At 35.3% G+C, this 26550-nt stretch overlaps 4 protein-coding genes and 1 pseudogene across 4 annotated transcripts; 3 read left to right on the plus strand and 2 right to left on the minus strand.

The window, feature by feature from the left end:
• Window positions 1–572: 572 nt before the first annotated feature.
• Window positions 573–6874, minus strand: LOC111805730 (uncharacterized). Its single transcript, XM_023690947.2, has 13 exons — window positions 6394–6874; window positions 5880–5953; window positions 5537–5620; window positions 5332–5412; window positions 4371–4451; window positions 3783–3875; window positions 2791–2970; window positions 2611–2678; window positions 2453–2504; window positions 1745–1798; window positions 1546–1638; window positions 1391–1457; window positions 573–1087 (listed from the first exon to the last, which is right to left on the minus strand). Exons 1-13 carry the CDS (start codon window positions 6533–6535, stop codon window positions 996–998), a joined length of 1161 nt encoding a protein of 386 aa, XP_023546715.1. The 5' UTR covers window positions 6536–6874; the 3' UTR covers window positions 573–995.
• Window positions 6875–13201: 6327 nt separating this feature from the next.
• On the plus strand, window positions 13202–15594 carry LOC111805731 (putative trehalose-phosphate phosphatase C). The gene is made up of 11 exons (XM_023690948.2): window positions 13202–13666; window positions 13749–13889; window positions 13967–14038; window positions 14113–14205; window positions 14280–14336; window positions 14491–14592; window positions 14683–14760; window positions 14904–14973; window positions 15053–15123; window positions 15198–15290; window positions 15379–15594. The coding sequence occupies exons 1-11, from the start codon at window positions 13391–13393 to the stop codon at window positions 15442–15444; spliced, it is 1119 nt and encodes a 372-aa protein (XP_023546716.2). The 5' UTR covers window positions 13202–13390; the 3' UTR covers window positions 15445–15594.
• Window positions 15595–19277: 3683 nt separating this feature from the next.
• On the minus strand, window positions 19278–20296 carry LOC147790085 (NDR1/HIN1-like protein 13). The gene has a single exon (XM_087128580.1). The coding sequence runs from the start codon at window positions 20188–20190 to the stop codon at window positions 19477–19479; it is 714 nt and encodes a 237-aa protein (XP_086984706.1). The 5' UTR covers window positions 20191–20296; the 3' UTR covers window positions 19278–19476.
• A 1158-nt stretch (window positions 20297–21454) lies between these two features.
• Window positions 21455–22598, plus strand: LOC111805492 (F-box protein AUF2 pseudogene; annotated as a pseudogene).
• A 1442-nt stretch (window positions 22599–24040) lies between these two features.
• LOC111806007 (F-box protein AUF1) lies at window positions 24041–25188 on the plus strand. Its single transcript, XM_023691326.2, has one exon. It carries the CDS (start codon window positions 24067–24069, stop codon window positions 25102–25104), a length of 1038 nt encoding a protein of 345 aa, XP_023547094.2. The 5' UTR covers window positions 24041–24066; the 3' UTR covers window positions 25105–25188.
• Window positions 25189–26550: the final 1362 nt, after the last annotated feature.

Below are 26550 nucleotides of genomic sequence, written 5' to 3' on the forward strand. Positions count from 1 at the left end.
TTTCTCCAAAAGTTTTGAATAGGTTTATGTCATTTATCAATCACGGTAAAACACAGTTTCATGCTCGCAAAGACTATAGGCGAACAGGAAAGAGACTTTCCGAAATGGTAAAAGAATACTATTAAATAAGTAAAGAAAAAGAGAGAGACTACCCGATACAAGACAACTCAAATTTAATTAATTTTTTTTTTTTTACATCTATTTGATTCATGCATTTCCATTATAAAAAATTGATTAACGATTTTAAAATAAAATTAATGTAAGGTATATTCGAATTTCAGATTAAAATAATTTATTGAGCCTAGTTATTCTAAACCAAGGTTAATATTTTATTTGAACAATTATATATATAAACAAGAACAAATTAATTGTTTATATATAAAATTATACAATAAAAGTAGTGGCCACGTAGGATGCCAGCGACTCACCACTACTAAACTTGAAGTTTAAGAAAAGGAATAAAGGGAATTAATTTGGCACCAAAAGTGGTTGGTATGAACCCAAACTATCCCTTTCTTCCTTTTAATTAAACTTCCAAAGATATATTTATTTACTGAATTAATGCAATAATATGAGAATATAGAGTGTACCCATTAAAATTTATGAATCATAAAGTCAAAAGTCAAACCTATGACAAAAAGAAATCCAATGGTGGTGGTGGGAGGGGGGGTGAGGGGAATCTAAGAGATGATGAGAATCCTGTCTTTTACCTCTTCATGTGGGATATTCACATTTACGACAACAGTTAAAAGGACTCGTTAAACTGTAAACAAGTGGTTTTTCTTTTTTAAATATGAAACAGAGCTGGGAGAGCTAAGCTAAGCCTCCTTCCTTTCTAACTCTCACTAAAATCATGGCAACAAACTTCATCCATAATTGAATACTACGGCCATCTAACCATTTCATTCTTCTCTTGATTTGATCATCTCACAGTTGTAATTTGCTGCCAGGCTTCGTAAGCAGCATCGACACCTCAAATAGATCGAGCTCAATTATCAGCTGAACTTACCAAGCTCCATCTTTTTCTTGATCACCTTCTGACCATGATATATGAATGAATCTAATATTCCTGAGACCGTGAACACGCCTGGATCGAACCACCATGAAAGCATTTTCCTCGGTTAGTCATACGATTCAATAAGCATAAACAAGTTCATTCTTCCCTTCTAGAACAAAAGAAACTCATATGCTTAAGGCATAGTTAAGCTAGCTAAGAAGAATGAAAACTATGCCCGACTTAATTACGAAACATACTGATGTTATTTCGTATCCTTTACCAAGAGATGGCAATGTACTACCTACTACCATCGATTCAATATAAAGATGTAACAAGGTCGGTACCAAATAAATGAAGTAAAGCAATTCGAGAGGATGGGAGTTCGTTAAGTACCTCCAACTATAGCGCATACATTTGTCAAGAAGTGGAGGAATGACACGTGCTCCTCGGTGAATGTGACCTATAACATACAAAACAAAACAGCTATAAGAGTAACGAAAAGTTAATCTTCCATTTCATCACAAATTGAACATGTAAGAAAAACCAACCTTGATGGGAGAAAGGTCATAGAAGAAGAAAACTGCAGGAAGTGACTGAAGCCGTCCAACTTCTGCAGTCCTTACATGTTCTGTGACAGAGAACTGCAACAATACATGGCTCTCATCTTTATGGCGTTGCCCAAATATATGAAGCATATATGTGGTAACAATTACAATTAATCAGATTTCAGAGTTTACTAATATCAACCTGATTTGACTGGATGGTATTCCCGCTAACGTCCTTGTAAACGGTTGGTACAACCTGCAAAAACAAGACAGCAAATGAAACTCTACTCGGCTTGCTCCAGCTAATATACTAGGAATGATGTGATATATCTTCATTACAATAATGTTGAGGATTGTTGGGAGAGGAGTCCCACATCGGCTAATTTAGGGGTTGATAATGAGTTTATAAGTAAGGAACACTATCACAATTGGTATGAGGCCTTTTGGGGAAACCAAAAGCAAAACCATGAGAGCTTATGCTCAAAGTGGACAATATCATACTATTGTAGAGAGTCATGGTTCCCAACATGGTATCAGAGCCAAGCCCTTTAACTTAGCTATGTCAATAGAACCCTCAAATGTTGAACAAAGAAGTTGGGAGCCTTGAAGGTGTAGTCAAAAGTGACTCACGTATCGAATAAAGAGTGTACTTTGTTCGAGGGCTTCAGGAGTCGAACCTCGATTAAGGGGAGGCTGTTTGAGGGCTCCATAGGCCTCAAGGGAGGCTCTATGGTGTACTTTGTTCAAGGGGAGGATTGTTGAGGATTGTTGGGAGAGGAGTCCTACATCGGCTAATTAAGGGGCTCGTTATGAGTTTATAAGGAATATCATCTCCATTGGTATGAGGCCTTTTGGAGAAACCAAAAGCAAAACCATCAAAGTTTATTCTCAAAATAATCCAAAAACTAACCTTGATAAAATATTGGTATGTTGCACTTGGTGTTTCTTGCATCCATTGCACGCTTCACAATTGAAAAATTAAAATATCAAAGATAAATGCAAATAAGGTCATAGTACAAGGAGATCTCAACGTAACTAGGAGCTCCAAGAAAAGAAGTGAAAGCCTACCTATCCAGAGGATTCACCACGCCAGGGAAATATTCTCCAAATGATAATCTATTAATCTTGTGACTTATCTGAGTCAGAAAATGTACTTAAATTAGACTGATAATCTAAGAACCCTAACTCAATCTTAGGCATAGGTTGTTTTTTTATAAAATGACAGACCAAGTTTAAAATGTTTCTTACATTGAAGCTGTCCTTTTGGAATGCCAACACATCATGTACATGAACATTCGACTGTTGAAAGCTTTTCCCAGGTGCAAAGTGAAAATTTCCGGCAACCTTATTAACCTCCAAAAATCCATATATATTGCATCCTTCACCATCCTCATCCTTGATCCTTTGGAGAAACCCTTCTCTTTTGCACTGAACATCATAAATATTTACAAAATTATGATAGTGAATAAGATAAGATCAGCCTTAAAATCATCCTATTAACAGAACACTGAAATCCCTACGGTACTAGGCATATCTTACTGATATTATTACACCGGACGGCAGTACGAGAAAATTCAAAGTCAACAAGATAACCCTAGAAAAATGATATTCTTGAATTGATGCTCTTTTCATACAACGAATGCCACATAATAGATGAAGGAAAAGTAATGTTTATGGTACTCAATCCATTAAAAAAAAAAAAAAAATTAATAAATAGAAAATCTCAAAGGTTGCCTAAGACTACTGGATTGTATATAAAAAGGATGGGGTATGCTATTGTTCAATGAAATCTCAATTCAATATTGTCTAGCAAAAATAGGTCTCAAGCTATGGACGTTGTCAAATAATAATCTTTAAATTAGGGGCAACTATGGGATTATTATGCTTTCAAGATCATATGCAAAAGTTCTCGTGTATCTCAAGAAATTATATCACATAATGCAGGGCGGAAAAACATCACTCTAGCCACGGAGGTCAAAAGTTCATCCATCTTCCAACAATGGATGGAAGATCACACCCATGTCAATTGGTGAAGAAGCTATGCATAAGATATTTATATTTTAATAAAGTTCAACTTCTGAAATAAAAATGTCTCGCTAAGAAAATTTAAACATCATGGCCATGCAATAAACTAATGAGGGGGCATGAATACGTATGTATAATTAACGCCAGATACTTGAACAAACTTGGAAGCAACTTCAAAATTGTACGGATAAATAGGAGCCCTCATCCTGACAAACCTGGTCAATCAAATCTGGGTTTGACACAGCCCAACCTTTCTTTCGATAAGCCTCACGAACATCCTCACACGAATTGCAGCAATCATCATCTGCCTGCGAATATAAAGGATTTCAAAGTAAAAAAAAAAGGTTAAGCGAATGAACTGAGAAAGCAGGAGGGAGGATGTAGCACCAACTATGTTAATCTTCAATGAGGCCCCTCTCAAAAGGAAGAAGTGGACAAAAAGAAAACATACAAAAACCAGAAGAAGAAAAAAAGTAAACTCAAAATGACATAACGCATAACCAATAGTTTAATTCATCAAGTCATATTACGTCAATTAATTTTAACAAAATAACTGGCCATAGCCATAAGATATATAGCCACTTATTGGATTGCACAATCAACCACCAAACAGACTCATGAACTTCTATAAGATTTTCTGACACATCAACTATTTAGAGGTAGTCAAGCAACTAGGAAACTATATTTAACAATCAATTAAGTCACATGAGAAAAAAAAAAATTCTTTTGTGAGCTTTACACTGAAAGTTCAGTTATCCATAAAAAAAGATATTTAAAAAAAAAAAAGATGAAGAAGGTCATACTGATTCAGCTCCGTAGCAGGAACCACAATATGTCTCATTATGCTCAAGCCTGCCACCATGTTTCTGTAAGGGCTTCTCTAGCTGTGCCAAAGTCAAAACGAACAATAGCAAAAAAGACAATTAAATAACAGCAGTAAAGCCTGATTCACAAAATGCATATGTATGGACGGATAGTTTGATTGATTGGATTAAAGATCAAATAGTTTTATTGATTGGATTAAAGATCAAATAGTTTTATTGATTGGATTAAAGATCAAACTGTTGAAGATGTCCATTGCTATAGAAATTTGCATCAAAATTAAGCTAGACAATTAAAATGGAAACAAAAACTGGCACAAGTCAAGATATTTGTATACAAGTTTCTTGCTGGCCTTTGTTTTCTCAAAAATGGTTATATGTTACAAAATTTCTAGACGTGTTCTCTACCACTGCAAGCACCATTGATTCTTAACCTTCCATCACCTAAAAACACTAAAAATCTTTCACATAAACATGCATGTGTGTAAACCATCATATATCATGTTGCATCCAGTCCATCCTACGTTCTTTCTCATCCTATTGGTTTGCTTGAATTGTAGATTAAGCACAATATTATTTTCATCTCATCACTGCAGCAAAAGGTCAACTTTAAATCATTAATCATCATTGCTTGGATTGTAGAGTTTTAGTCTAATGGTGCCGCAAATAAACCACTCTAATTGGCTGGCTTTGGATTGATCCAACACTCAATAAACGCAACCACAGATAACAGTAATCAATTTATCACTTCTTAAAAAATTTATGCCAATCTAAAAATACATATTATCCAAAGCACAGTCAATGGTGACTAGATGAGAGAGTTTCTCCGGTTGAACTATCATCCCTAACGTAGCACAGATTAGATTAGCTCCATATGGTCCCACAAATGGCCAGAGAGAGGGGAAGGAATAGAAGGAATTTAAATTGTCATCACATTACAAACCTTAGGAGCACCAATCCCATCTGGTCTAGCTTCAATAGCATTGCCATGTGAGTCCAACCTTTTTTTGATTATGTCATGCTTCTGCATACAGGGAAAACAATATGTAAATCTTGCACCACACGCACAGACATGCATTACGCAGCTCAATTTCAGATAATTAATATATTTTGGGAAAGGAGAGAAACAGAAAAGTAACCATACGCACCACGTCTAAGTGTTGCTCTCCACTGATGTCCATTGCATCAAGACTTAATAAAGAACAAGGAAGTGCAGGAAAGGTAACATCAAACTGCAAATAAAAATGGAGAAAATGTATAGATTAACAAAGAAAAATTTACGCATAACACTAGAAACATCGAGAAACAATGTACGACATAGTTACACTTGGGATAACAACCGAGAAGAGCAACTGACATGCCCATACTTGAAAACTAAATTATTCTCCACGAAAAGGTAAAGCAAGAGAAGAATAATAACATCCCGAAATGCTTCAAAATAATGAAAATATAAACACAATATCTATACAAAATTAGGAAATGGTAAGTTACATTGATACGTAGGGTTTCTCCTCTTGATGTATCGACTACGAGCTTTGTTTCTGTCACAGCATGGAGATACAACCCTACAACAAATGTGAGTTTCAAGTGTATTAGCAGTTAAAGAAAGCAAATCTATAAAGTATATACTCAAACAGAAACAGCAAGAAAACAGAAATTAATGAGGGCATGATATATTGGTAATCTTATGGCCTGAACTTTGATAAAGAACATATGAATCAAGAAGTAAACTCTGATGATAATGTATAATTCCGATGAAATCTTGTCTGCTGAACCAAGAGGAATGACAAGGAAAAAACTAATGGCGCCAACAAAAGTCAGACAGGGGCTTGCCCAATGCAGCCTGGGACTCGAAAATGTACATAAAACAGAACAGATTCAAGAGAAAAATATATATATAATAAATTTCAATTGAAATACACATTATGATGAGATCAAGATTCAATTATGAATGTACAGAACAAACGCGCAGGCAGCATAAAATTGATAGATAGGGAAAACCTACGTAGCTCGGAAATGAATAGCAAGAGCATGACAACAGAAGACGCAAGCGTAATAACGCCACCGGAGAGCGTTCGGCTGTAGAAATCCTCATTAATTTTAGGGTAAGCATCCAAGTTTCGAAGTTTGCTGATTATATTATCCATGTCCAGCCTCTAATTCTCCGATCCGACGCAGCAGCCAAGAAGATAGAGATCCCGGTGTTCGATCTATCCAAATCAAAATTAAGAACACAACGAGATCAATGGAGGATAATTTTGAAAAATCCAAACCCCCCGACCAGACAGAAACTCCGATTCTTCCCGGAAAATGACGGGACAATTGGGATTTGAGAATTGAACACGGCGGAGACCCAAGGGAATATGATCTAAAACGAGAAACCGAGCTCCGTGTTTCCCTGGATATAGGGATTGGGTCTTCGTCTCCGATTGGAAAATCTGCAGACCATGAATCTTTAGGATCTTTCTACCGCTAACATTTTTTTTATTTATATCATGAACTAAAAAACTATAAACCTTTTTTTTCGGACACAAAAATACCCTCATATTTTAAGTAATATACGGTTAAATTACCATTTTATACATTTTAATTATTTTTTAAATTTTTTAAAAATTTAAATTAAAATGTAATATCAAATATGTCGATGACTTATTTGAGAAATTAAGAATTTAATTAATATTTTTAAAATTTTATTATATAATGTTAATATGTGGATGTTTAATTTAAAATATTAATTTCCATGTAATTTTTTTTTTTTTTTTTTTTTTTTTAGTTTTTAATTTCAAATTTTAGAGAGCGAAAAAAGATTGGAGACAGACACTCATATGGGCTTTATGGCCCATTTTATCTGGGTGCGCTGCATTTGGGCCGTATGCAATTGGAAAATTGACCTTTTCAAGCCCACTAACAAAATGGACTGGCCCAATGTTCTGTCTTCTTTAATGGGCCGCTAAAGAATCAAGAAGTGGGCCGGGCCGCTTGAAGCCCGCAAGAATAAATAAAATGCAAATTTGGAAGAAAATGAATGAGCTTCCATCCTTAAAATATTTTAAATTTAAATATCAGACATTTACGAGTCACAACGCATCACTAGCGTTGACTACAAATATTAAATATTCTTAATCTTTTAAAAACAGGGTTAGGTTGTAATTTTATTCTCGAGTTGGTCGGGTCAATGTCAACCCGTATACTGAACCTAATTTGTTGTTTTCCAAAAATTCAACCTAATTCAAACTGGAAAAAAAAAATGTCATTTAACGAAATTTGTATGGTTTGGGTTAGGTAGTCTAGGTTGATCGGGTTCTCGAGTCATATGAACGCTCCTGATCGTAAGATATTTTTCTACCATGATCATAAGTTCTCGTGATTTTGCTTATAGTTTTGTTCAAATAACATAATCTCAATAGAGTCATACTCGCGATCTTCCCAAAAACTAAGAAGCTCGAGTGCGAGATCTCACATCGGTTGGACAGGAAAACGAAGCATTCCCTATAAGGATGTGGAAACCTTTCCATAGCATACGGGTTTTAAAACCTTGAAGGGAAACCCAAAATGGTGGGCTTGATTGTTACAAATGGTATCAAAGTCAGGCATCGGGCAGTGTGTCAACGAAGATGCTAGACCCATCAAGGGGGTGAATTGTGATATCCCACATCGGTTCGAGAGGAGAACGAAACATTTCTTATAAGAGTGTAGAAATCTCTCACAAGCATACGCGTTTTAAAAACCTTGAGGGAAAGCTAATAAGGAAAGCTCAAAGAGGACAATATCTGTTAACAGTGGGTTTGAGTTGTTACAAATAGTATCAAAGCTAGGCATCGAACAGTGTGCCAACGAGGACGCTAAGCCCCTAATAGAGGTGGATTGTGAAATCCCACATTGGTTCGAGAGGGGAACGAAGCATTTCTTATAAGAGTGTAGAAATCTGTCCCAAGCATACGCGTTTTAAAAACCTTGAAAGAAAGCCCACAGTGAAAGCTCAAAGAGGACATATCTGTTAACAGTGAGCTTCAGTTATTACAAATAGTATAAAAGCTAGACATCAAACAATGTGCCAACGAGGACGTTTAACCCCTAATAGAGGTGGATTGTGAAATCCTACATCGATCCGAGAGAGGAACAAAACATTCCTTATAACACTGTCATTTTAGGTTTACTAGACGAGTACTAATTCAAACACGAAATCCATATGCCAATACTTTTTGACTCGAGAATCCAATATGAAATCTTGTTGTCTAAGAAGATCGGTAGATATCAAATCAAAGTGTGCGCATGTTACACATCTTATCAAATTCATAAACCTTTTCGAATTTTAGAGTTTCAAATCAAATAATATATTATGTTGGAATTTGGTACATTTTTTTTTTAAAACTAGTCTTGTCTAATCACTCCATTCAAGTTCGACATGACTCCAAACAATTTTTTCCGTGCTTTTTTTTCGAGCTCGATTAATTAAGACATCGTTTAATAATCATTACAGTTATTTAATTTTTAAAATTTTTAAAATATTAAATTTAATTACGAAAATTTATATAGCTTATCTAGGCCCTAAAGTTGATAATAATGTAAATTTTAGGGAGCATTTATAGCTACAAAATTAAAATAAAAATATTATTTTTACAATTATTAATTTTCGTACCAAAGAAGAAAAATTAAAAAAGTTAGCTGCATGCCCACATAGGGTTATAACCAATTGGATTTGATGATATTAATAATGTTTTTTTTTTTTTTGAAAAAATATTTAAATTATTGGTGACAATCAATTCATCCTTGGACTATACTAGCTAGTTAGTGCCATAGGCACTAATGACAAACCCAAGAGGGACAACAGGACCCTGACAAACTAGGTTTAGGAGGTATGTTATATCTGGACACGAATCACCGTACACTTTAGGACAATATGGTTTTTTTTAGTCTATACGAGCATAGTTCAATAGATGAGACAATAATTACAATTCTGAAAGTTTTAGTGAATCTCTACATGTATGACTCGATAATCCAACCAACCTAGACTACTCAACCCAAATCGTAAAAATCTGGTCGAGTTAGATTTTTTTCAATTTGATTTGCAGGTTGACATTTTTTGAGTTGGGTCAACTCGACCACCGAGAAATAAGGTTGTAACCCAACTCAACCCTAATTTTAAAAAGATTAAAAATATTTAACATTTGTAACTGATGTCAGTGATGCATTATGACTTGTAAATATTCGATATATGAACTTTATGTGACAATTCAACTCAGAAATAGAGGGTTGGGTTGTGAAATCTATATAGATTGTTCGGGATACCAACCCAAAATTTTTGATGGGTCTAAAAGATTTTTTTTTTTTTTTGTTCAGTCGACTCGACCCAACCTATGTACACTCCTAATGTGACCACAAATACGTATATCACTATATATTAAAAACAATTTTACACATTGAAGTTACGTAACAAAATTGATATCTATACTTTGAGTGAAATCATATAGAAAGAAATAACATTGAAATTCAGGTTCAAAACGTTAGAACCGAGCTTTATATTATATTATTATTTCGAAAGGGTATAAAAGAAGAAGAAGATAAGACAAGATATTATCATAATGGAAGATTAATATATTAAGTGGTGTAGATATACTTCAAACACAATAATCATTAGAAACTAAGAAAATTAGGGTTTATAAAAATATTCTGAAGTGATTCACAATCGACCATCGTACGTACGACAAATGTAAAACCCTAATAATGACTTTATAAATTTCTGTACTTAGATTTATTAATTTAATAATATCTTTAATTAAAAAATTGTATTATTCTTTACTGAAGCTTCGAGATTAAAGGCAGCAAACAACATTTATATAAAGTTTGTATTGAAAATAATGTTACAATATTGAACTATGAATTATATTCATTAACCTAACTCGGACCTTATTATAAAAAATATATATATATGTGACAAAAACTATATGGAGCGAGTAGATATTAAAATTAGAAGGTTAAAAATAAAAATAAAAAATAAAAAATAAAGTTTGTGGGTGGAGAAAGCAAAATGGGTGGGGAGAGCACTAATTAGTGGGCCCAGATGAATCATTGCCAAGCTGGGATGACATGTCCCATCAGAAACAAGTGTGAAAAGTGGGGCCCATTTATTTAATTAAGTTAAATCTGTAATTATTATTAGTGAAAAAGTGTGGGGACCATGATTTGTAACTGAAAATCCAGTGGATATTTGAAGCGACAGTTATTTCAGTTAAGGAGGTGTTTTAGTTTCAGTATTTTTATTTATTTATTATTTTTTGAAGCGGCCACATCAGCTAATGACATGGACAGATCTGGCCACCCGGCTTTCCTTATTTGGCCAAATACAAAGCTTATAAAGATTACACGTAAGTTGGTAGATGGCAGAAATCTTGATATTTAATTTCATACCTAACCAAAATAATAATATTATTATTATTATTATTCTGACGTGTATATTATGTATTTTTCTAATTAAATTATCAAATTTGTTGTCTCAATAAACAAGACAAATAAGTGGACATTGTTTTATAGAAACCATTGGCTGATAGAGAATAATATTTTAAAATAAAAAATCCGTATTTTCATATGGAATTTTAAAATATATTTCTATTCCGTCTATATATTAAAAAAATTGGTTGTTTAATCCCGACTCTAAAGAATAAATCTATTAACAGCTAAATAGCTTGTTAAAGTCTGTCTGCTCTACTGTAGCTACTGTTTTCTCAAACTGGATGACCAGAATTATAATAATAATATATTAGAAAAGCGGTTCTTATTAGATTTTTAGCTACTTTTAATAGAGCATTAGATCCTTTAATTCACCCATCGAGTTGCTTTATAATATTTTATATTATTATTCTTATTATAAGATTAGTCGAATTTGATTTGTCTTCTAGTGAGATCGTTCGTAGAATATTAGATTTAAAGTGAATATAATTTATTTTAAAGAATATTTTCTAAGAAGGGTGCTCTTATAATATATCATTTTTTTAATAACGCTCTGAAAAAACAAACAATAAAATTTAAAAACCCGACTCGATAAAATAAATTTAAACATAGCTCCGCTAATTATATTTATTTATTGTTTAACCTTTTTCTTCATCCCCAAGTTATTCCAAACTTTGTATTTGGCTCCCCATTTCAAACACCTTGCCTAACTCTCATTCTTCTTCTTCTTCAACCACAAAAAAACTTTTGACCCTAACACCCATTATTCCCGCGCATCGACACGCCTACCTTCTTATATAATTGCGTTTAGGTTTAGATTCCGTTTCTAACTTTCAAATATTCTGTTTTCGATCTTTCGGGAGCTACCACCATATGTATTCATTTCATTAGTACACGACCCACGATTCTAAGTCTCGTCGTGCAAGTTTAAGTAAACACGAAATCTCTACACGTAAAAATTCAGGGACCAAAACTCGAGGACTGAGATTTGGACATTTTATAGGTATTTTAAGCAACCCCAAGTTAGAATTAGCACTCGAAAATTGACACGACCGAAAATAGACGTGTAAAAGAGTGAAAAGGATTATTTTGTGAGAATATGGAATCTTTTTCTTAGTCTGTTTTTAACTAAATTACATAATTCCCACGACATAATCATGGGAAAAAGGAAACTATTAATTTTCCGACAATAAAAGCTTCATCCTTAAATAATAATATATTTTTGTCAACCTTATTTATATTTCAATATTGGATATTATAATAAATAAAATATGTTAAATTTTAATGGAATGATTCAACTGATATTAATATATTTATTTGAAATACTGAAAATAATAAAAGAAATAATTAAATTTTATTATCTACTTTTGTTTTTAAAAGAAAACATAAAAGGAAGGAGAAAAATAAAATAAAATAAAATAAAATAAAATAACAAAAAAAATTGACTTGTGAAAGAAAAAGTCCAATTTATGTTATTTCCCATTATATTTCCACTTTAATCAATAATTAAAATTAAAATAAATAAATAAATAAAAAGGAAAAAAAGTAGCTATTTTTTTCTAACTTTAAAAGGTGCAAGATATTTGTTTTATTCCAAAATTGAAACCCATATGATAATAATTTTACTTTATAAATTTGTTTGGTAACATTTTTATTTTTATTTATTATTATTATTATAGTAAAATTAATAAATATAGTACAATTGATCGTATATAGATTCAATACTCGATAGTCCCGACATTCCTCTACATCCTAACACGGGTCATTTCAAGATGAATTTGCTCACTTAATTTTGAGTTTCTTAAAGTCGAGTCATCGTAAACGAAGGTATATTTTGTTGGTATATGCAGTAATTATTAATTATTTTAAGCATTTTTTTAGTTATCATATTCTCAATTTATTCCTGTACCACTCATTTACTGTGAGTGTCACAATTAAAAATTTTAAAATTAAGACATTAATATTAATTAATTGAAGCATTGTATTATTATGGATCATAAAAAAATAGAAATTTAAAATAAATAATAATAATAATAATTAATTTTTTTTAATTATTTATTTTAAATATTTCGAAGTCGGTTTAGTGGTCCTTGGCCCATTTTGGTTCTCTTAATCTGAAAGCAAGAAAATTTGAACCTCTAATTTATTGATTGAGACAATGACATAAAACACGGTAGTAACCCGTCATTTTGGTTAAATTATTTACGTGATTGTTAATGTAATAATGAATCGATGCCGAGTATTTTAATTATTAAGTAAAGAAAAATATTTATTTAAGAAGAAAATGGATATTTAGAGAGAGGGAGAGAATAATATTTGGGGGTGGTGGGGATGAGCGAGTGGTGGCTGAAAAGTACAGCAACTAAAGCAAAGAAAAGATTAATAATTTGGTCCATTAGCGTTATGAATCTCTGTTATAAATTCACCCTTTCTTTCCTTATCATCATCGTCTTCGTCTCCTTCTTCTTCAACATCCTCTGTTTTTGCTCTGTTTTTTGCTCTGTTTTTGCTCTGTTTTTGCTCTGTTTTTCATTTCAATTCTTCATCCCCGACATATGACCAACCAGAAACCATCTCTCGCCAAATCCCGAATCGGCGCCGCCATAACAGCCGCCAGAATCGGCGGATTTGCAGCGAATATGTTAAAGAAGAAGCTTCTCAAAAGAACTGAAAATGGCGGTTGCGGCGGTGGAGGCGGTGGCGGAGGAGGAGGAGGAGGCAGAAACAGAGCCATTGCTTGCTCTGTTGATTTGATGAGAGCTTCATCTCCAACACGTCTGAACTCAGCAATTTCTCTCTCCCAATCCACCGCTCAATCGCCGCCATGGATTGTCAGCTCCCTCCCTCCCTCCCTCCCCTGTTCTTCTTCCTTAATCCCTTCCAATTCTCACTCTGTTTTGTTACACATTGTAGCTTCATCTCCCATCTGCACTCAACATGTTCGACGAAATTACAACTGCCTCAAAAGGCAAACAAATTGTCATGTTCTTGGATTACGACGGCACTCTTTCCCCAATCGTTGAAGATCCCGACAGAGCATTCATGACCCATGAGGTTAGTGTTCTTCAAAATCACCCCATTAACACAACCATTCATCCAATTCTCTCACCATTAACTCATCCGACAAGCAGATGAGAGCAGCCGTAAAGAACATCGCCGCCCATTTTCCCACCGCCATCGTCAGCGGAAGGCGTCGAGACAAGGTACAAATTTCACGACACTCTCCACAACGATACGATATTGTCTACTTTAAGCATAAACTATCATGACTTTGCAGGTGTACGAGTTCGTAGGATTAGCCGAGCTGTTCTACGCAGGTAGCCATGGAATGGACATACAAGGCCCAACAAAAGGCTATAAATCCAACAAAGTAAGCATAATAAATAAATAAATAAATAAATATTATATATTTAAATTAATATTAAAAAAAAAAAAAAATTCCAGGGCAATGAAGCAGTGCTTTTCCAACCGGCAAGCGAGCTGCTACCCATGATTGACGAGGTTTGTAATTTTATTTTATTTTATTTATTTATTTATTTTGAAACTGACGAGGTTTGTGTTTGTTTGTGGGAAAAAGTCAAGCCCGTATCCAAACACTATTATTAATTTAATTATATTTTAAAATTTAAAATTTAAATTTATTTATTTATTTCAGGTACATAAAACGTTGTCAGAAATAACAAAGTCCATTACAGGGGCAAAAGTGGAAAACAATAAGTTCTGCATTTCTGTGCATTTTCGCTGCGTCGATGAAAAAGTAATTATTTTTCTTCAAATAAATAAATAAATAAATAAATCCCAATAAAAATAAATTATTAATTACTTTTTTTTGGGAGTGAAATTACAGAAATGGGCTGGATTAGCGGACCGAGTTAAATCCGTGGTTAATCAATATCCTAAATTGATTCTCACTTTAGGAAGAAAGGTAAATTTTTTATTTTTATTTTAATTATGGAAAAATCCTGGTATCTCACCCGCACGTGCCAACTTTTTACTTTTTACGACCATTATTTTTATTTATTTATTTATTTTTCTCACGGTTGCTAAAAATACAAATAATTTCGATAGGTACTCGAGATTCGACCTGCTATCAAATGGGACAAGGGCAAAGCTTTGGAATTCTTACTCGAGTCATTAGGTGGATTAAACTCGTATTATTATCTAACCTAATGTGTAATGTAGGGTTTGTCGGTGCTTATATGGTTGACTTTGATCAGGGTTTGCAAATTCTAGTGATGTTTTGCCGGTTTATATTGGAGATGATCGGACGGACGAGGATGCATTTAAGGTATCGATATTTTTTACGAAATAAAATAATAAATGTTTTTTATTTATAAATATGGGATTATATGAATTTGACAGGTTTTGCAAAGTAAAGGATTAGGGTTTGGAATTTTAGTGTCGAAATTCCCCAAGGAAACTTGTGCTTCTTATTCCTTGCAAGAACCATCCGAGGTAATTAACTCAATTTTTTTATTTTTAAAAATTAAAAAATCTCTATGTACATTTACGTTTTTACCCTTTCTGAATTTGTTTGGTGCAGGTAGAAGAGTTTCTGTGTCGGCTGGTGAATTGGAAAAGATCAAAGGGATTTTCCCACTCCATCTGATTAATTAAAAAAAAAAAAAAAAAAAAAATAGAAGGACATTTAAGTAATTTTGAATTCACTCAAAGAGTGGATTTTCAAATTAATTCTCTATTTTATGTTTATGTTTTATGCTCATTATTAATTAATATCAATTTCTAAATTATTTCTCTACCTGTCCGCTACCTAAGAAACTTCAAAAGATACGATATAATCTCGAGCTCTACTTCGTTAAACTCGAAAGAGCTGTAACCCCACTGCTCAAAATCACGTTACCTATTTGTCTTGATTATCCCGGTAAATCAACACGGATCTTTTAGTACTTTTTGTCCCATTCTAAGAGGTCCCCTAACATAGAATTACTTCAAGTCAAACACGTTTAATTTTAAAAATTTTACAGCTGAGCTACCAAGAAAGAGGTACAACAATAAAACATTTCGAGCACGATATGAACACAGTGATCGTAAAGAAAACCCTTTTGCCTTTAAATGCCTTAAATAGTTGCATGATCGTAAAGGGTTTTCTTTTGGCTTTTGAACCAAAACTATTGATACTCAAAGTGATCTAAGTTTAAACTTAGATGATTGATGATGATTGTGATATGGTATCACTTCAACTATGATTAAACAACCTAAAAAGTAACACTTTTATCTCTCTAGCTCCTACTTTGTTCTCGATTTTGGATCATAATTAATCTCCTTTACCCTTTAGATCTTACGATATATGTCCGAACTCATTAGCGTTAGCATTTCAACGAGAGTGTTTGATAGATTCTCGTAGCCATGTGATGATCATCTTAGGCTGATCCTTTTGTTGACGGATGTGCCTATCACACTCGTAGTGTAAGAACCTAAGTCCACCCACTAGCAGATATTGTCCATTTTGACCAGTTACGTATACCATTTTAAAATGTGTCTACTAGAGAGAGGTTTCTGGACCCTTATAAGAAATGCTCCGTTCTCATCTCCAACTGATGTGAGATCTCACAATCCACCTCCTTTGGGGCCAGCGACCTTACTTGCACACTGCAAATGTCTAGTTTTGATACTATTTTGTAACAGCCCAAGTCTACCCACTAGCTGATATTGTCCATTTTAGCCCATTATGTATCGCCGTCAGCCTAACGGTTTTAAAACGCGTCTTCTAGAGAGAAGTTTATGGACCCTTATAAGGAATGCTCCGTTCTCATCTCCAACCGATGTGGGGTCTCACAATCCAATCCCCTTGGGGCCCCAGTGTCAGGTTCTTATACTATTTGTAACAGTCCAAGTCTACCCACTAGCTGATATTGTCCATTTTGGCCCGTTATGTATTGTCGTCAGCCTAACAGTTTTAAAACGCATCTACCAGGGAGAGATTTCCACACCCTTTATAAGGAATGTTCCGTTCTCCTCTTCAATCGATATGGGATCTCACAACAGCTTACGGAGATACGTAACGGGCCAAAACGGACAATATCTACTAACAGTGGACTCGGACTGTTACACGTAACCTCTGAAGGATGAGAACCAACAATACAGCATCCACACCGAGAATTCAAGGATTGTATACGTGATTAGTCTAACCCTTTACAGAAACTATTCTCGAGTTTTCGTTTAATTCAACAATTATCGAGCGTAAGATTAGATCATCGACCTTTGAAATCGTAACGGGTATCTAAAAGGAATCTTAGTGATTGGATGATGGTGGTTTTGATTAATGGAGTTATTTTCAAGGAGTTAGGTGGTGAAAAAGGAAAACCCACTACTCCTTGGGAAAAAGGGGAAATCATTGTTGAATGAGGAGTTGGATTCCACTTCTTCACCCTAATAAAAATCACATTTTTCCCCCTTTTTTTTTCTTTATATAAATAAATAAATAAATAAATAAATTATTAAATATTTATTAATGGGTTTTACACCAAAACTATATATACACAAACACAACTCAACATCCATCCCTCTCTAGTTGAATCTTTTCATTTTTCAGACGTGTAAAGAAAAGCATATTCAATCCCATCATTGCTTCTTCTAAACCCTAAAAACGCTCCAATTATTGCCCTAAAACCGTCTTTCCCGGACTATATTCTCTGTCCTCGACCTCCTAGTAACTCCTCCCGAGATGGGTTTGTAAATGTTTTACGTACCCTCGAAAACTCTCGAGTAAGATCGATCGTTGATCGTTCCTTCTCCCACGTTATTATTCTATGCTCGAATGCTCGAGAGAACTCGAGAAGGTAGGACGATGTTTGTTGTTTTTATGCTAGTATGGAAACAAAAATGTACGTGAGTGCAGGAGCATTATTATTAGAAATGGTGGGGCTTTTTTTGTTCTCTTTGAGTCCATTCAATGGGGGATACCCACCAAGTGAAGGGCATGTGTCTTTATCTTTGCATATCGTAAAGAAAAGGAAGGGGTCATTGAGATTCTCAATAATAATAATAATAATAATAATAACAATAATAATAATAGAAGTGTGGGGTGGCACCTAGATGGCCCTTGGTCGTGGAGGGGTGCCCTATATTATTAGATATTGATTTGCATGTGACTTGGACATGACCTTTCCCAAGGGAACATATGCCCTAGATGTTTGCTTTCTAGGGTGTTTTTACTTTTAGATAGAACAATCACATATTTTCTTAGTTTTCAAGTAATGATAATGGTACTTTTGTAATATCATTCTAAATGTTCGATAAAAACTAACCGTTCTTAGTGGGTTTGATTTTAAAAAACGATAATTTTGGTTTTACCTTCGAGTTTTAACTTTGCGTGTTTTATTTATTTAACTTGAGGAGAAACTCGAAAGGGAAAGCTCAAAGAGGACAATATCGGCTAGCAGTGAGCTTAGGCTGTTACAAATGGTATTAGAGACAGACATCCAGCAATATGCTAGCGAGGACGCTGGACCCTGAAGGGGAGTGGATTGTGAGATTCCACGTTGGTTAACCGTGAGGGGCTTGAGGGAAGCCTAACATAGAAAGCCACAAGAGGACAACATCTATTAGCTGTCGGCTTTGACTGTTATAATATGGGTTGAGTTGGGTTGAGTTAGATTTTTTTACACAAGTTGGATTGGGTTGTCGGGTTTTCTTATTTTTTTTAATAATTAGATTAATAACTCAAATTTCATAAAATTCAAATATCAAACACTGAAACATTTACGGGTAACAACGCATCATTAATATCATAAACATTAAATATTTTTCATTTTTTATAAAAAAATATGGTTTAGGGTCGAATTGTAATCCTATTTTCAGGTTGATTTCGTTAAAAAAAAAAATGTCAGTCCGTAAACCGAACCAAATTTTTTGGCTTTCAAAAAATTCAACCCGACCTAAACGAAAAAAAAATCTAATCTAATTCAACTTTTGTAATTTTGTTTGAGTAATTTGAATTGGTCGGATTATCGATTATATAAACACGAGAATAAAGAGCACTAATGATTAAAGTAGATATTAATATATGATATGATGAATGGAGACATAATTATTAGCTACAAATGCAATGAACATGTGTTTTTGGGATCATTAATTGTAAATTAATCTGTTTAATATTCTTAATTAATGATTATGATTTACGTCACAATTTTCTATACAAAGAAATTGAGAGTTGAATCAATACAAAGGGTTAATAGGTTGCCACGTCAACTCTCGAGACGATTTCATCGAGTTAACTAATCTCGAGACGTTTTTTTTTAAGAATTAGAGGACTACAAAATCAATGTTTGAAATCACGGGTTTACGAGAAAAAAACAGGTGTTCATGACTCGAGAATTCAGTCAGTTCGGATTATCCAATCCAAACCGTATAGATCGAGCTCAATTAATTTTTTAAGGTTGAATTTTTAGAACCCTAAGAATTATATAAAGAAATTATAAAGACATGAACCCTAAAAAAACCATAGATTAACAGAGAAAAGTTCACATAAAAGAGATTGAAAAAAACTGCCCTTATAACGAGACGAAGGTTAAGAGATGATATGGGTTACCATTGACGTTGTTTAATCGTATATAGGGTAAGCAAATGAAAATGGAAGTGAATATACCAATAATTTTTACCCTTTTTTGGTATCGTATTGTCATTGGCGTTCGCTTTGACAATCTTGTGATAGTATATGTGAATTTTTTCCCGACGTGTTGACCGTGAAGCTACAAACGACAACAAATTTGACATCCCGACGTGTCGAGAGTCGACCTTTCGTATGAGCAGGAAGATCCATCATCAAAGACATGGAAGTTTTAAGCTTCGACTTGTTTTTGATTCGTCTCTCCAATTCCTTGGGGAACGAGGAGGATTTGGTGTGAAGGGCTAACGCGACATGTCGTTGGGAGCCATGTTCTTGTTGGATAAGAGGGAACTTAGCCATAGCGACTTTGTGTTTTCGGAAGGAGAGGGAAGCGTGTGAGGGAGATTTGAACTCGATGAAGCCAGAAGGGTTAGGGTTGAGGATATTCAGGACTATATGGAAGTCACGGGTGGAGGGGGTGAATCGAAATTTGATGAGCTTAAAGACGGGGGGTTTGGGAGGGGTGAGAAGAGGAGGGAGGACGAGGGTGAGGATGAGGATGAAGAGAAGGACGGTGAAGATAGGGAGGAAGATACGAAAACAACAAGAGCGACGACGGTTAGAAGTGGAGACAGAAGGGTTACGATGACATTCGACAATGAAGGCGTTTTCAGGAGGTGGAATGCGATAGATTTGATCCTTGGGGATCTGAATGACGTAGGTGCCGGGAGAGAACCCGGGATGGACGGGTAGAAGATTAGAGTGAATCCGCTCCGGCTCCGCCATAGAGAGAGAAGAAAAAGGAGGATAGAGAAGAAGAAGAAGAAGGAGAATTAGGGAATGAAGAGTAATGGGTGTGGTTTGTGGTTTGCATGGATTGCATGGGGATAGGAGGAAGAGGGAAAGGCATTGGATGGTAGTTTCTTCAAACCAAATCCGAATTCCAAGCCATTTTTTTTACAATTCATTAGGTTTAATATTAGATAAAAGTGTTTGGGGTTCGGTTTTTACTCGGTCAACCCTTACCCTTTTTTTTTACCGACACATTATTTACCGTTTCGAGTCAGTCATTATTCCTCACATATATTTCTTAATTTCAATAATTTTTCATAACTAAGTTTGTTATTTCGTTGCCTCTCCGTCTAACGTTGTCTATCTGGTTATCCTCACGAGGATCTACGAGAAGATTCGAACAAACCTTTATTCGTTGGAAGATCTATCTCGTGTTTGCTACTGCACGGTTCACCACTCTGCAATAATTCTTAATCATTCTCTTGAAACTTATCATCTTCATTAGAAATGGTCCGCTTGCCCCGAAATGACCTAGCCCAATAAGGAAAGCTCAATTCATTGGGCCTTTCGATACAATCAAATAAAAAGCCCCAAAGGTGCCATATTCTAGGAGCCCAGACTCTTACGGGTCGAGGACTCCTTCTCCTTAGAGAAATCTCTTATCAACGATATAACAACATTCATTTTGTATCATATTTAAGAGATTCGTGGGTTTGGGCGGAAAGAAGCAATGTCATTTGATCATTATCACTGGACTGTAATTTTTTTCTGTTCATGAGGATTCCAACATACTGTAATTTTGTGGGTTAAAATTGTTTAATTTGTCCCTAAACTTTTAAAAAATATATAATAAATTATAAAAAAAAAAATCAAACTAGGATAATAAATTTATAATTTATATTCCATGAATTCAAATTTATTAATTATTATACTTATGTTAAAACTAAAATTAGAAAGTATATAAACAAATATTTAAAATTATTAAAAATAAATAAATAAATAATTTGTGGGACCGATAATAATATTGATATTATGTTCGAAAATATTTTAATATTCCTTTTTATTTTGTAAAACATTCCGAGAAGAGACTTAAAAAAATTTGGATGAATTTAAATGGGCTTTAAGTTTGGGCCTGTGGGCCCCACTGATGTCAGGTAACGGTTAAACCACAGCAACATGGCCCGCTCTGTGTCTCTCTCTCTCTCATCACGTGACTTGCACGCCTAGCTTCTGTTAATAAGTTCAAAGAATGGGAGACTGAAACGGAAATAAAGAACTGAACGAAGAGAAAGGTTTATACGGTGTTTCCAATGGCGGAAGTTCAAGAACAAGAAGCTTCTTCTTCAAATCGCGTCGCCGGTGACGGCTTTGATTCTCTTCCCGATTCCCTCGTTCTTGTGATATTTAACTTTGTCTCCGATGTCAAATCCTTGATCCGTTGCAGAGCCGTTTCGAAGCGCTTCAACTCCCTCGTTCCTCATTCCGATTCCCTTTCTCTCAAGATCGACTATACCGTTTCCTCCGATTCCGAGTCCGATTCCGATTCTGATTCCGATTCCGATTACGTTCCAAACTCCAAATTATTCGACTTCTTTAAAACTACATTGGAATCGTTCTTCTATTTTATGTCCCCTGTTTTCCTCAAATCCAAATCGCAGACGTCTCCCGCGCAAATCCTCCGCCAGTTCCACCGGATCCAGCGCCTCCAGATCGAGTTTCCGACTAAGGGCCTTGAAGTTGCGAGAGCCGTTAAATGGAGAGCGGAGTTCGGTGAAACGTTTAGGAGCTGCGTGATTTTGAGTTTTCAAAAGATTAGGAAATTCGATGGTCGGGCGATGATGGTTGTGGATGATTTCGGTGTCGATTTCTTCCCAAGGATGGAAGCGAGAGTGACCTGGTTGATGCGCACTCTGATAACGGCGTTGGCGAGGCACCATGTGATGGTGGAGGTGGTGCTGGAGCATTTGGAGATGAATCATCTGGTGTTGAGAGACGAGGGAGGGAATGGTGTGGTGGTGATCGAGAAGAATGGTTTAGACGATATTAGGAGATCGAGAGTTCGCGGCGGCGGCGGCGGCGGCGGCGGCGGAGAGACGTCGGAGAGACGGACGGCGGAGAGGCGGACGTTGAGAACTAGAGTACCGAGAACGACGGTAAGGATGAAGTACTGGCCATTGCTCGATCTCCAGCACGGGTTATGTATGGAGGACGCTACGTTGGTAGTGGTGAGGCCCACTGGAAATGCCAGCGAGGATGAAACTGCTGACATGGGGAAAGAAGACGCTGACTTGGCACTGAGTGCATTTGAAGATAATGATCTGTACACAGTCGCCGTGGCAGCGTTGTTGACGAAGGGTACTAGGCTTAAGATGGGGATAAACTCTTTCTAGATTTTCCTCTTTTTTTTTTTCTTTTAAAAAAATTGTAAATTTGAAAATTTCTGAGCTGAAAAAAATATATCAGTAATATGTACATTTTCTTTTCTTTTTTTTTTTTTTTTTTTAATCTTGATTTCTAATTGGGCCTAGTCTTTGGGCCTAAGAGCCCAATGTGACAACAAATCCACGTCATTGCCCGAAAGTAAAGTGCACTTTATTGGTATATACAATAGTATCGAGCCGAGTTAGACTAGTATTGTATATTTTTTTAACGGGACGAGTTAGTCTTCTTTATATTTTCCTTCACGGTCTCATTGTCGAAATTGTACCAAAAAGTAAGTACAAGAAAGAAACGTGTCTCGGCTTTGTAAGTACACAACTTGATAGGTCATGTCCCTCTCACGTATTTGCTTACCACCCCTAAACCCAACTTCTTAAAAAGGCTTTCAAGGTGACCCGTCATTTATTCGTCTGTACGATACCTAAGGGAACCTCTTAAGAGTAAACCCATGAGTCTCTAAACCTACTCATAGTGTAAAAGTACGAAAATTTAAAGAATAAAGCATACGAGCAAAGACTTATCAAGTAGACTTCAAGTCATTCAATTATAAAATTTTCTATTATTTTGCGAACTCTTTTGACCTTCTTAAGGCATCCATGTTCGTAGTAATGTTTCTTTTGACTTCCGACTAGCTACTAATTGTATAAACTTTTACAAACATTAAAAATTACCGATTCTTTTTTGGGTAAAAATATTTACTATTTACTACACATGGAATGATAATAAGTTTAATAAGTAGCGTTCTAACGTATTGAATTTTTGAAATGATGCAATTAAGGTTACTTATTTTTCTATTTAATTTTTTTACAGTAAACATTGAATAATTCAGTTTGATTGAATTGATTTCATTGTCCTCTTTCACATCACATGCTTAATGGGGCATGTCGTCACTTTTATATCCAAAGAATCAAAAATTTTATTATGTAACAATATTCTATTTATTTTTTAAACAAATTGACTCCAAATTTTCTTAATAATTTAACTAAAAATATATATAATTTAATATCGTTAAATTAAGACATTTTGAAGGGGTGACGTAACACGATAAATTTGTTCATTATAAGTTTAATTAAAATTGTATTTCGTCTATAATTTTTTAAAATTATTTAATTGATCCTAAACTTTTAAAAAATATCTAATAAATTTAAAAGTTTTAACTTATTTGTAATTAATTAATTAATTATTTTATTAAACATAAAATTTATAAAATTTAAATTGGTAGGTAATAAATAAATTAATTGTTTTTAAAACTAATTTGAATGGGCTTAATTTTGGGGCTGTGGGCCCAACTGATGTCAGGTCAAACCACACGCAACTTTGCCCTCTCTCTCTCTCTCTCTCCCACGTGACTTGCACGCCTAGCTTCTGTTAAATAGTTCGAAAAATGAAAGGCAGAAACGGAAAAAGAAAAAAAGCTTCATACGGTTTCCAATGGCGGAAGTACAAGAACAAGATGCTTCTTCTTCAAATCGTATCGACGACGACGACGGCTTCGATTCTCTTCCCGATTCTCTCGTTCTTCTGATCTTCAACTCTGTCTGCGATGTCAAAACCTTGATCCGTTGCAGAGCCGTCTCGAAGCGCTTCAACTCCCTCGTTCCTCATTGCGATTCGCTTTTTCTCAAGATCGACTGTATCATTTCCTCCGATTCCGATTCCGATTCCGATTCGGATTCCGGCCCTAACTCTCACCTCTTCAACTTCTTTAAATCTACCATCAAATCCTTCTTCTATTTTATTTCCTCTATTCTCCTCAAATCCAAATTGCAGAAGTCTCCCGCGCAAATCCTCCGCCAGTTCTACCGGATCCAGCGCCTCCAGATCGAGTTTCCGACTAAAGATTTTGAAATTGAGAGAGTCGTTAAATGGAGAGCGGAGTTCGGTGATGCGCTTAGGAACTGTGTGATTTTGAGTTTTGAAAAGATTAGGAACTCCGATGGTCGAGAGGTGATGGAAGTGGATGGTGTTGATTACGGTTTTGTCACAGGGATGAAAGCGAGAGTGCTCTGGATGATGGGCGCTCTGATGACGGCGTCGGCGAGGCACCACGTGATGGCGGAGGTGGTGGAGGAGCATTTGGAGATGAAGAATCTGGTGTTGAGAGACAGGGGAGGGAATGGTGTGGTGGTGATGGAGGAGAATGGTTTAGAGGATTTTAGGAGATCGAGAATGTGCGGCGGCGGAGAGGCAGCGGGGAGGTTGCAGATGAGAACTAGGATACCGAGCACGACGGTGAGGATGAAGTGCTGGCCGTTGCTGGAGATCCGGCAAGGGCTCTATATGGAGGACGCTACGTTGGTGGTGGTGAGGCCCACTGGAAATGCCAGCATGGATCAATCTACTGACGTGGAGAAAGAAGACGCTGACTTGGCCCTGAGCGCATTTGAAGATGATGATGTGTACACAGACGCCGTGGCAGCGTTATTGACGAAGGGTAAGAGGTGTCAATTTGAGATTAACTCTTTCTAGATTTTCTTTTTTTTTTTCTTTTGAAAAAATTGTAAATTTTAAAATTTCTGACCTAAAAAAAAAAATCAGTAATACGTACATTTTCTTTTATTTTTTAAAAATCTTGATTTCTAATTTGTTCTGGACCAACTTAGGGCTCGCTTTTAATTGGGCCTAATCTTTGGGCCTAAGAGCCCAATATGACCCAATCTTTGGGCCTAAGAGCCCAATATGACCCAATCTTTGGGCCTAAGAGCCCAATATAAGAGCAGACTTAGTATTATGTATTTTTTATTTTTTTATTTTATTTTTATTTTGTGGATAAGTCACTTTTATTTATATTTTTCTTAACGGTCTCATAGGGAAACACGTCTCTACTTCGTAAGTACATAGCTTGATAGGTTATGTCCCTCTCACGTGTTTGCCATTACCCGTTAGCCCAATTTCTTGAAAAGGCTTACAAGGAGACCCGTGGTTCATTTGTCTATATGATACCTACGGGAACCTCTCACGAGTAAGTTCGTGAGTCTTTAATCCTATTCATAACGTAAAAGTACGAAAATTTAAACAATAAAGCATACGAACAAGGCTTCTCGAGCAAGGATGATCGAGTGAGGCTTCTCGAGCGAGATTTAACGAATGAGGCTTCAAATCATTCCATTAGAACCCATAGAAATTATTTGGAGAATAAAGAATAAAATATTGTGATGGTTGATGATGAACACCATAGGGGATGAATGAGTATCATGGCATACCCTAAACCTAACTAGTTGACATAATTATTGTATCATGAAACAATACTCATGGGGGGCTTCCTTTCACTTTTCCATTCCATATTATATTACTATTCCCCTTTATTTTTATTATAAATAAATTGCACCCTTTAAATAAAAAAATCTATTAAAATTGTGATATGGAATAACCGTATGACATGGAATGACGTAATTGTGTTCGAGTCCCAACTTCCGTTCAAGTTCACTCGCATTATTTCAAGTCCTAGTTTTGAAATATTTATTAAACGTGGATATTGTAATTATATTTGATCACGTCTAGTCCATTGTCAATTTAAGCATAACTCAACTTATTATTAATAGTATACTGTAACGACTTAAGTCCACCACTAGCGAATATTGTCCTCTTTGGGTTTTTCCTTTTGAACTCCCCCTTAAAGTTTTTAAAACCCATCTATTATGGAGATGATATAGCTCTACTCTGACCAGTGTCTCACATCGTCTAGGGACTAGCTTTGGTCGGAGTAGGGTTAGACCCTTTCCATAGTAGACTCATTTTAAAAACCTTGAGGGAAAACCCTACTCTCAACAGTGTCTCGGACTAGCTCTGGTCGGAGTACGTTTAGACCCTCTTTATAGTAGACGCATTTTAAAAACCTTGAAGAAAAGAGGAGAAGCCCAGAAGGGAAAACACAAAGATAACAATATTCGCTAGGGGTGGACTTGGGTCGTTACA

The sequence above is a fragment of the Cucurbita pepo genome, chromosome 11 (assembly GCF_057944985.1).
Source record: "Cucurbita pepo subsp. pepo isolate OVF chromosome 11, ASM5794498v1, whole genome shotgun sequence".
Taxonomy (NCBI): domain Eukaryota; kingdom Viridiplantae; phylum Streptophyta; class Magnoliopsida; order Cucurbitales; family Cucurbitaceae; genus Cucurbita; species Cucurbita pepo.

Coding starts and splice junctions, on each gene's coding strand:
- LOC111806007 (XM_023691326.2), top strand. CDS start 24,067: ATGGCGGAAGTACAAGAACAAGATGCTTCTTCTTCAAATCGTATCGAC.
- LOC111805731 (XM_023690948.2), top strand. CDS start 13,391: ATGACCAACCAGAAACCATCTCTCGCCAAATCCCGAATCGGCGCCGCC. Junction 13,667..13,748: donor CTCAATCGCCGCCATGGATT/GTCAGCTCCCTC, acceptor TACACATTGTAG/CTTCATCTCCCATCTGCACT. Junction 14,761..14,903: donor TTCTCACTTTAGGAAGAAAG/GTAAATTTTTTA, acceptor TAATTTCGATAG/GTACTCGAGATTCGACCTGC.
- LOC111805730 (XM_023690947.2), bottom strand. CDS start 6,535: ATGGATAATATAATCAGCAAACTTCGAAACTTGGATGCTTACCCTAAA. Junction 4,452..5,331: donor ATGGGATTGGTGCTCCTAAG/GTTTGTAATGTG, acceptor ACTTTGGCACAG/CTAGAGAAGCCCTTACAGAA. Junction 1,088..1,390: donor TGTATGCGCTATAGTTGGAG/GTACTTAACGAA, acceptor GGTTCGATCCAG/GCGTGTTCACGGTCTCAGGA.
- LOC147790085 (XM_087128580.1), bottom strand. CDS start 20,190: ATGGCGGAGCCGGAGCGGATTCACTCTAATCTTCTACCCGTCCATCCC.